An 11,148-nucleotide genomic window follows, 5' to 3' on the forward strand; every position below is an offset into this window, starting at 1 on the left:
GTTTGTTCAAGTCGTTCAGTAGTTTCTGTTTATGCAGGCACTTGCAGTACTTCAAGTTCTCTGATGAATTCATGCTGTCGCTAGATAGTTCCTGTTGCAACTTGCAAGAGGCCATTCCACATCCCTGAGCTGAGAATCCATCATGCACAGCATACATGAGGCAGACGTTTTTTTGATGGTAGTAGCCTTTGCATGTTGTGTACAATGCTGCATATTCAGTACGGGAGGCAATACAAGGAGTCCCAAAGCCTTGGCCCCTTGGGCATCGAGCATCCACAGTTTGCCGTCCATCTCCAGATTATTTGGATGAAATGGCACATCCAAGTGCACTCCAGATAATGACTGAACTCATGGGCCTATGACTGTCAGCAAGTAAACTGTGAGGATGAGACGCTTCACATCTTATCCCGCAAGCACAAATAATCAATGGAAGATATTTTTTAGGTGCAGAATACTAAACCTATTTTTAGGCGAATAAACCATGTTTTAGGAGAAGGAAGTTATTTTTATTTTTGTATAATGGAATCGTCAGAACCAATTAAGTTGCTGACGTGATTCGGCCCATACGTATCCATTGGGCCTCGTTTTGCATTCTCATCCGGTCATCCCCCAGGCGGCCAGGCCCACTAAACCTCTTCTCCCCTCTCCCCTCGCAGAAGTCGGTCTTCACCGTCGGGTCAGTCTACTCTCCTCTCCCAGATCTATCTATCCCGTCGTCCCCGGCGGAGGATCCCCATGGCGCCTCCACCGCACCGCCGCCTGCTCCTCCTCCCTCTCCTGCTCCTCGCCGCGGCCGCCGCCGCCTCCACGGCCCGCGCCGACGACCTTGTCGCGGAGCTCCAGTCCCTCCGCGCGCGGTCCCCGTCGGGCGTGATCCACCTCACCGACACCTCCGTCACCCGCTTCCTCTCCGGCCCCGCCGCGCGCCGCCCCTACTCCGTGCTCGTCTTCTTCGACGCCGCCTCGCTCCACTCCAAACCCGACCTCCACCTGCCCCAGCTCCGCACCGAGTTCGCGCTCCTCTCCGCCTCCTTCCTCGCCCACAACCCCGGCTCCGGCGACCTCTTCTTCGCCGACATCGAGTTCGCCGAGTCGCAGCACTCCTTCCACCAGTTCGGCGTCAACTCGCTGCCCCACGTCCGCCTCGTCCGCCCCGAGCACGCCACCCTCGGCGGATCCGAGCAGATGGACCAGTCCCACTTCTCCCGCCTCGCCGACTCCATGGCCGAGTTCGTCGAGTCCCGCACGGGCCTCGAGGTCGGCCCCATCGTCCGCCCGCCGCTCCTCTCCCGCAACCAGATCATCCTGCTCGGCATCCTCTTCCTCGTCTCCATCCCATTCATGATCAAGAGGATCATCGAGGGGGAGACCCTGCTCCACGACCGCAGGGTCTGGATGGCCGGGGCGCTCTTCGTCTACTTCTTCAGCGTGTCTGGGGGCATGTACGGGATCATCAGGCACACGCCCATGTTCCTCACCGACCGCTCGGATCCCAACAAGCTCGTGTTCTTCTACCAGGGGTCGGGGATGCAGCTGGGGGCTGAGGGGTTTGCCGTCGGGTTCTTGTACACGCTCGTGGGTCTTATGATTGCTGGGGTGACGCACGTGTTGGTGAGGGTGGAGAGCCTGCAGACGCAGCGCTTTGCGATGCTGGCTGTCATGGTCATTGGATGGTGGGCTGTTCGGAAGGTGATCTACCTTGATAACTGGAAGACTGGTTATAGCATTCATACCTTCTGGCCGAGCAGCTGGAGGTGAAATGCTGGCCCAGAGGCGATGGGTGCTTCCTTCATTTGGTTTCAGAGGTATGGAATAATATCCCTCCTTTTCCAATTCTGTAATCGGCATATTGGTCGGGATTGTTGGATTAAGATTGGAGCGTCCCTGAATATCAATGTTGTTGTCTTGGATGCATAATTCAGCTGTTCGCAAATGTGTTTTAAGCAGAAGATGCCTGACTTGAAAATCCGAAAATGACATTCCTGAATCCTGATGATAATCCAGCATTGAAATAACATATTGGCATGACACATCTTCATAAGAAACTGCTTGCTTTGCCTCCCATTTACTGTGCTGCTGGAATGCATTATTTAAGTAATCTCAGTATTCTGAAAAACAAATTGTGTTAGTATTCACTCTGACCATTGTTATATTTAACAATCAATAATCTGGTAGCGTAACAAAAGAAAATCCTTGGGCATAACTTATTCTCTAATGTTTCGTTGGGCTACTGTGCCTGTTAGGACTCAAGCGAACTTGACACTTGATAGACAACTGTTTTAGGTTGGAATTTCTTAATCTCTGTTCCGTAAGCTTGGTTTGCCCTTTCCATTTCTTCCTATTCTCTCGTAATCATGTCGATATTTCTCTTCAAACCCATGTATTTGTATATTTTATACTCTACTGGTCCTCTAGTTTGATATTGACATCCACTGAATATCTGCTTCTGCAATTTACATGTCCGTTTGTGCATGCTATGCTTTTCTATGTTTCATTTTTGAGAATTCTATTTGTTTGTAGTATTGCTCTTGTGCTGGTAGTTTGATCCTTGTTGAGCCATGTGCACGTGCACACAAGTGAGTAAATTGTATCATCGTATTTCTAAAGTTGCAGTTCTGTTTGTTAAGGTTAGTACTGCATTATGTAGAAGATTGTTGTGTGTCACATGCACTCCATGGCTCTACATTGGTTCCACTCATATGGTGTGCAATACTTGTCTTGCATGAACAAGTAGTGTTACAAGTTACAATGTCCGATGTATCTTTAGGATTTGGTATGCATGATTCTTCTGTAAACATCTAAAGATTAGATGTGCTATATTTTGGTCAGATGGCTTCCTTTTGACACCAAAGTTATGAATAATAAATAATTTAAGCTGTCTTGACATACAATGCCATTTTCTGCAGCATGATAGCATTTATTGTTACTCTCAAAAATTATGTTTTCATAACTCAAACAGCTGTTTATAATTCAAGAAAAAAACAACATATTTCAATTAAGTTAATCATGTTTGAACCCTAATTCTGCACAGTTTTAACTATCTGCTGGCCAATGATCAGAAGTTCCAAATTTAGGCTCGCATTCTCCCACCCAATTGTGAGGTTCCAACGACATTTCCTTATGTTGGTCTTACGAACAAACTTAATAAATTAATTTTCTGGAAATTCTTTCATATTGCTCTAGTTTTGTTATGTTTACCACAATATAAATTTCTGGAGGTACAACAACATGGGGACTTGATGGTATACTCTTACTGGATATATGGTGTTTGCACAAGTGCAATTATTTATTCGATCATATATAAGTTGGAGAGTTATGTGTAATCTGTGGTTCAGGCAGAGTCTGTTTGCTGAAGTGTCTTGTATATTTCCTCATATTACTTCCGGTCTCAAATTTTTAAGTTGTACCTGTGGTTCTGCACTCTAGGTGGAACATGTCTACAGAGTCCATACTCCTTTTGAAGATATGATCTTTCTTGAGTCAGTGAGATGCCACTTTGACAACTGAATTTCGTAATTATATATTCAGGAAAATGTTGTAAAGTATAGATTATGAAATATTGTGTATAAGAAACTCATACTGTTTTGATGTGTGATGTGTTCTAGAAAATTTATTTGACAATATTAATCTAGTTTCACTGTAAGCATTCTTTAGCATAACTTTTATTTTGTTTGGAGGGAAGGTTTTAACTTGTGATTTTCACCCCTTGTGTGAGGTGAAGGTAAAATATAGCCCACGAAACTATCCTGTATGCCCCCCCCCTAAAAAAAAAGTATTTAACTAGTATATAACATGGTGGTCTAAAAGTAAATAGAATGCTACCACATAGAAACTGATTATCTAGGGTTTGAAGTAACAAGCAGTGAAATAGTTAGTGCATGCAGTATATCCGAGTTGTCCTCTTTTAGTTGTTATGTTACAGCAGACAAATATTTTATGGTTTGCTTGTTTCAATTTCAGGTCACGGAGTCATCCAAATTGACATTGCTGAAGTAGAGCATCGCTTGGATTGCGATGACATGCCACAAGTTTGAGGTTGCAGCTCAGCTGCTGTAGTATGAAATAGAGAGAGAATCCAAGTCATTTTAGCTGAATTTGCGTCTCTGTCACTCAAACAGAGAGGTCCCGATTTTGAACTCTGATATAATATATGGTACTTTTATATGGTTTAACAAGACAATGGTAAATCTTAGTTGATGCCCTCCTTACATCTTTTGGATGATAGCTTGATAAAAATCATCTGCATTGAATGTTTCGGTTTAGAATTTCTCTGGTGAAATTGATGCGCATCAGTTTCATTTCAATGACTATTTGAATCGTTAGGCTTGGTGGCAAAGTTAAATTGGCGTGGTTTAGAAATGTAGGTTCTGCTGGTCTTTTATGTGATGCGCATCAGTCTCCTTGGCGTTCGCTGTGCATCATGATGGTGACTTCGATGAGCGGTATGGAAAAGTATTGTGTGCTATTGCATTTGTAAAAGTTTTACGTGTCCTGGTTATATGGGTCTCACCATTGCAAGCGCGAGCTAGATGTACAAAATCTCACCTAGCCCTGATGTGATTCGTCTAGCTGCTGGTGTGTAAGTAACACGGCGTGCAAAGCTGAGATAGCAAGTTGCCAACTTGTGATCATATATATAAAAAATGGTGCATATTTGTGTGAAAAAGTATTCAACCAGCATTTATCATTTGCACGAGCTTAGATGGTGCATGGGAAGGCGGAGCGATGAAAAAAGTCTACTGTTGTGCGCAGGGAAAGTTGCAACTGCATAACCTGAGAAGCTTGGGACGCGCTAGACGAAAATTGCGACTCGTCCTGTATGACCCCTTGGATTACAACAAGTTGGACAATCACTTCCAAACAAATTTCCAACCGGATAATAATGTGTCGAGTACATGTAGTGGAAATCTCAGGAACTCTTCATCAACTTTGGAGTCTGCGACTAGCAAGAAGATTGTTTCTTTCTGTCTGCAAATCCTTTTTTCTACATTTACGAGTCACCCAAGCATCTTAGAAAGATTGGTTTCTCACTTTCTGTATAGCAAGTTGCAATGCCGCATCGCAATTGTTTCTTGGTCATCAGCAGCGGCGGCAGTGCCTCGGATCAGCTGTGCCGACCAGGCATTCCTCAGGTGACCATCACACGGAGTAGACGGCTTTGTGATAAACTACTCGTAGAGATAACCTACATTTGCTTCCAACTCGTAGAGATTACTTAATGAAACAATAGAAACGGCACCGTACTGAAGATGACAAATATTTCTTTTCTGTGTTCTTCCGGTTGGATCTAGAGGTATGAAAATAATACTACCAAACTACGCTTATTAGCCACTATCAGCATTCAGCGACGACCATGCGTTGCGTTGCCTGCTTCGCTAATACTAGGTAGTATTACACATGCATCCCCGGTTGCAGCCTTCTCTCTCGGGGCCCGGCCGGCGGCAGCCAGCAGGTGAGGCGTCACCGTGTTTTGACCTCCGAGGGATTGCCGGGGGCAATGCAATCTGGCTCCGACGACAAGCCCGAGCTCTCGGCGCCCTGTAACAGTCGCCGCAATTCTCTCTCAAGAGGTTCAGACTTCGACGGATGACACGAGCCAAGTTGGCCACGTTAGTTTTAGTTTGCAGGAACGCTACAGCGAAGTTCTCGTTTCCCTTAAATCTCTCCTTTTTTTTCCCCTTCGAGGACATACGTAGTATTTTTATTAAGAGAAAGAGAATTGTACGACCACCTGGCCATACGTAGAGGTAGTTGTAGCTGTAGTTTCGTTTTGCGGTATTATTATAGTCCTCGGCGCCGCTAAGAAATAATTTGAAACATATTTAACCGAATGAATACGAGTTTTTGAATGTGTATTTTCTTCTAATTTATTTTTACAATGATAACGTCTTTGTCGATTCCAAGATATTTTGATCCAGCCTCACTTAGTCACTTAGGCAACCATAAACCATAAAGATAGTTCTATATGTATACCTATACTCACAATGGTGGTGAGTGTGTGCATATAACTAAATTGTGTTAAAAATAAACATATCTTGGCCTGCCGGCGTTGAAAACTCGTTGCAGCAGTAGTACACATCGGGACACTGGGTTGGGGTGACTGATTCCTTCGATGGCCATGCCCCCCGTTGTGGCCTCTATCTAGGTCTCGGAGCTGAAGCGCCTGGCCATGAAAGCAGCAGGTGAGGCGTCACCACGTTTGACCTCGGTGGCCCCGGCGGGTTATCCGGTGAAGTTTCCGAAACGAGCATAAACAAATGCCCAAGTTGAACGCGCGACGGCAAAATTTATTTATTTATCGGACAGAACAGAGGTTGGTACCAACGTACTTTACTTGCTCGTGTCCTTGAGCTGCTTAGCTTGACACAACTTCCATTCAAGTACTTTTTGGATTTTACTTTCTTTTCTGGCATCTCCGAGTTTGCATTGTTTTTGTCCTTAAAGCAACAATGGGCAAGGAAGCCTCACTCATTTGAAATTATCACAGTTATTATTTATTACATCAAAAGAACTCATTTGAAATACATTAAAAGACCGCTACACAGATTGATTTATACCCTAATAAATTTAAGATCCAACAGTTCAAGAGAGAAAAAAAGAATATCACAATTATCGTCCTATATTTTCATTTTGTCCATATTAAAAAAGACGATCACATTTGTCGATCTATCATCAAGATCTCGTTCAAGAAAATTAAAAATAGACTGAATGCAGTTATTAATCTATATCTTGAAGATCTTGCTTGTCAAACGAAAATCATTACATTGATTGACCTACATTGTGAAGATCGAACTTATATAAATGAAAGGGATCATCAGAACAGTATCCATCACCGTTACGAATCTATATCTGATGAAAGTTTGGTTCCATCAGAGAAAACTCTCCCACTTGTAGTCCACAATATATTTCTATATATCCTTCCCAAAAAACGGACCCAGATGTCTTGGTCTTAAAAAAAAGGAGCAGCGGAGTGCGTGCCCGGCTACTCTAGCACGACGCAGAGCTGCAAATTTGCAATGCTCGTACGGTCTCAGGAAGTCTAGCCTTTGTGAAATCGTAGCACGCGGGGGTTGTCACCGCGTTTGACCCTGACCTCGGCGGCCGGGGAAGGGAAGGAAGTTTCCCAGACGAGCATAAACAAACGGTGGCGGAGTTAAACGTGCGACCGCGGAATCTGTCTCCTCATCAGCAAAACAAGACGGCGCCAGGAGTAGTAGGTTGCAGCAATAGTATAATAACTTAGTGGCTAAGTGTGTTTTAGTCTGTCTCAAAAAAGTGTATTTTAGTGTCCTGTAGTAAGGCGACGCGTAAGCACATTGATTGCTCAGCATCACCAAGCGATGGGTAGGGACATTTGCATCTTACTAATTCGTCATCCCGCCCAATTTGTGCCTCTGCTATCTTTGTCGTATTTAGCTTTTTCTTTGAGCTTGACGGCTTGACGACAAGTATTTTGGTAAAATCATGTATACTTTTTTTTATAGATGTTTCTTTTTGAATGATCACGGGAGAGAGCGTCCCCATCTAAATTGTATTCAAATAGTGTGGCAGGCCACAGATCAACGGCCCCGTTTTTGGAGAAAACAAGACGAAACGCTACATCGCTAGGTTAATTTGGAAAAACCGGGCTAAAACTGTGACATGCTACCTAGCTAAACTATAGCTCAAGCAACACCATGCGCAACATAAGACAAATTGTGGCATGACCACATATAACAATACGTCCTACCACAAGGACTCAAATGTGGCATAACCACCGACAAAAAACCATAACACCCGACATGTAGCATCGCCTTTGAGTTTGGAAGCTTCAAGCCTGCAATATACTTGATGTGCAGAGGTGGGCACCTCCCTACACACCGGGCGCAATGCTTTCACTGCACATCTGTCGTCGTTTACAAGCACCGACCAAGTATTCGCTACGTTTAGGAACTCTGGACAAGTGTAGGAATGGTGGAACCGTAATGACGATGCCTTCAAGAAGGTGAATGGCACTAGGGACGTCATCTTCGTCGAGGCCGGCTAGATTTCCATCAAGGCTTTGGCCAGCGACTCCACCAACCATGTATCTCGTTGCTTGAGCCCTTAGCGGCTCGCGCGATGCAGCAAGGCACACCACCATTGGGCATTGCCGCACCCAGGCCGCACCCTCACCACCACAACCACTGACAAGTGGAGACGACGACGAAGAGCGGCGAGCCTGATGACACGGTGGCGCGTGCCGCAAGACGTGCCTGCCCAAGAACCGCGTCGCGAGACAACACGCTTCAGATGGCATTGGCCAGCAGACCACCACGGGTTCTGCGCACCGCTTGAATCCTTGATAATTCACACGAGTAGCAAGGCACAACACCGTCGGTGGCCGCCGCCTATTGCTGACCTGCACGCGACCGCAACCAACCATTTACCATGTCTAGGTCCGCAGCAGGAGGAGATGACGCCGCGCAGAAGGCAGGGAGCCTGGCGTCGATCTGCGCGGAAGCACTTTCAAACCGGAGTGGAGCACCAGATCAGGCCGTTGTAGTGCTGGATCCGGCAACAACTGATTTGCAGGGTCCGGAAGCCACGCTGGCCGCCGGCGGCGACTCGACTGTGGAGCCCCCCACCATTTGGCGCAGGTACGGAGGGGGCGAGATCCAGCCCAGCACATGGTGGATCTGACCACCACTGGACCGCAGCGCCGGCATCTCCCAGCCAAGCTTGCCGTCGAGAATGAAGGTTGAGAGTGAAGGGAGAGAAACAGTGGAAGAGGGAAGAAGCTCGTGAGAAAGCGGCCCCGCCGCAGCCGTCCTTGAGCCCGGCGGAATTCCGCGCGAGGGCACTCAGGCGGCGGCGAGGTGGGGGAGGGAGCCGGGGGGACCGCGGGGCAGCGGCAGTGGTCCGCACCTCTCGGGGCGACGCGAGTGGAGCGGAGCGGTGGGTCTTTTTTTATTTCCCTAGTATGATTTTTGGAGCTTGGATCCTTTTATAGATGTTACTACGAGCCAATCCATCGTTATATAAGAGATCATATTGTATCGATGCTATAATTGACTTGTATTTAGTAATGGTTATAAGATACAAAAGTTACAAGAAGTTCAAGAGGAAGGAAGGAATGAAACATTCAGCATAGGTGATCTAAACCATTGTTCAATCAGGGGGGAAGTAGCTCCTTTTTATTTCCTTTATGCATTAGTAAGTCAAATTTGCGTTTCTAAACAAGGGGCGGTAAATTTTAAAATTTAAGCACACCATGAATGGGGGCGGATGAAAAAAAAGAACATTTTTCGCCGGCTCAATCCGATTGAAAAGTGTTACCGAATTTTTTTCTCCAGAGCTCTTCTCAGACCAATTGCATGCGGGACAGTTACTGTTTGCGTAGCTCCAGGAACCACGTGCTAAAAATATATATATATTCCCTACTGTAACCAATCATTAAAAAAAAATCCCAGAAAGGCAACGTGACAGTAACAGATGCTCGTGCAGCCACACCCAGAGTCCCATGGTCAGCGTTGGTTGCCTTTCCTGCCACCCTCCCCAACGCGACCGTGTCCAGCAACCCGCGAGCTCATCGGCCGGGGCGAGCACGACCTCGTCCAGGAGGCGCCGGGCCCTGTTCTCCGTTAACATCCCCACCCGCGCCCCGGTCCAGCCCCAACAACTCCTCACCACGACCGTCCGTGTCCGTCCGGGGTCGTTTCAACACCGGCGCCCCCGCGTCGTCATCGTCTTCCCTCCTGGCTCCTTCCCATCCCATTCCTCTCTTTATAAGAGGCGGACACCGTCACTCGGATGCTCTACGCTACGACCCTCGGCTCACAGCTCCGCATCCATCGTTTTCAGTTTCAGCCGCCACCGCACCGCAGCGCCATGGCTCCTCAAGCCGCATTCCTCCTCGTGCTTCTTGCAGCTTCTTCGGCTGCCGGCTCCTCCTCGGCCACGGACGAGCCGGTCGCGTCGTGCTCCGGCGCGGGAAGCTTCGCCGCCGACGGCGCGTTCGCGGGGAACCTCCGCCGCCTCATGTCCCTCCTCGAGACCAAGGCCCCCGCCTTCGGGTTCGACATCGCCACGGCCGGCGACGGCGGCGAGCGCGTGCACGGCCTCGCGCTCTGCCGCGGCGACGTGGCGCGCGCGGCGTGCGCCGAGTGCGTCCGCGCCGCGGCGTCGCACGCGCGGCGCCTGTGCGCGTCCAAGACGGACGCCGTCGTGTGGCTCGACGCCTGCACGCTCCGCTACGCCGCGGGCCGCCCCTTCTTCGGCGAGGTCGACCGCGACCACCGCGCCTTCGCGCCCGCCGTCGTTCTCCGGACCACGCCGCCGTCGTCAGGGTCGGCCGAGCTCGACCGGGAGGTCGCCGGCATGCTGCGGCGGCTGACCAGGACGGCGTACCTCTCCCCGCTGATGTTCGCCGCCGGGGAGGCCCGGACGTCGGCGGCCGGCGCCGGCGGGCAGCAGAGGCTGCGCGCGATGGCGCAGTGCACCAAGGACCTCTCCGGCGGGGACTGCAAGGCGTGCCTGGAGGCCGCCATTGGGCAGCTGGTGGCGAGGGGGTGCGCGCCGGAGGGCGGCAGGGTGCTCGGCGGGAGCTGCAGCCTCAGATACGAGCTGTCCCCGTTCTTCGATTCCTAAGATAGCTACTGCCACTAACCAACCTGCATCGGTGGTTTGGTTGGCACTTGTAAATTGTCAGATTGTTGTGACGTCGTGCATAGTCAAGATTCCAAGGGAATCAAATACAAACAAAAGTGATTATTGTTCCTTTCTGGATCTCCAAAACACTCACTCATGCTTCCTACGCTTCAGGGATGACAATTTTACCGAGATCGGACGGACGAGATTGATCGTCCTAAAGAAGGCAAAATTTCGTTCATGAATGACTTCCGAACCAGCCATTCATGGGAAATGAATGTTGTTTCCAAATCAGCGTCTGCTTAGAGATACATCGGATTAGAGAATGTTCTAACAACAGCCTACTGAGTGCTGAATATATTTCTCAAAGTCATGCTGCTTCTTGCATCCCTATCATGGTGAATTTTCTTTCCAAAACATCATGTGTTGGACTCTTGATTTGACTGCATGCATAACAAGAAAATAAGCTAAATTCGTATTTTTCTCAACTAGCAAGTTCAATTTAAAAGTGGCTTGTGATAAATTATTGGCAAGAAAATT

The 11,148-nt window shown here is 48.1% G+C and overlaps 2 protein-coding genes across 3 annotated transcripts; both read left to right on the plus strand.

The window, feature by feature from the left end:
• Positions 1-656: 656 nt before the first annotated feature.
• LOC112874031 (probable dolichyl-diphosphooligosaccharide--protein glycosyltransferase subunit 3) lies at positions 657-4,208 on the plus strand. 2 transcript variants are annotated; one of them, XM_025937179.1, is made up of 2 exons: positions 657-1,805; positions 3,032-3,934. In XM_025937179.1, exon 1 carries the CDS (start codon positions 736-738, stop codon positions 1,756-1,758), a length of 1,023 nt encoding a protein of 340 aa, XP_025792964.1. In that variant the 5' UTR covers positions 657-735; the 3' UTR covers positions 1,759-1,805; positions 3,032-3,934. The 2 variants fall into 2 exon arrangements, with proteins under 2 accessions (XP_025792964.1, XP_025792963.1); XM_025937178.1 differs by lacking the exon at positions 3,032-3,934 and adding an exon at positions 3,961-4,208 and having other exon boundaries at positions 658-1,805.
• A 5,197-nt stretch (positions 4,209-9,405) lies between these two features.
• On the plus strand, positions 9,406-10,746 carry LOC112877047 (cysteine-rich repeat secretory protein 38-like). Its single transcript, XM_025941247.1, has one exon. It carries the CDS (start codon positions 9,772-9,774, stop codon positions 10,606-10,608), a length of 837 nt encoding a protein of 278 aa, XP_025797032.1. The 5' UTR covers positions 9,406-9,771; the 3' UTR covers positions 10,609-10,746.
• Positions 10,747-11,148: the final 402 nt, after the last annotated feature.

The sequence above is a fragment of the Panicum hallii genome, chromosome 9, assembly GCF_002211085.1.
Source record: "Panicum hallii strain FIL2 chromosome 9, PHallii_v3.1, whole genome shotgun sequence".
NCBI lineage: Eukaryota > Viridiplantae > Streptophyta > Magnoliopsida > Poales > Poaceae > Panicum > Panicum hallii.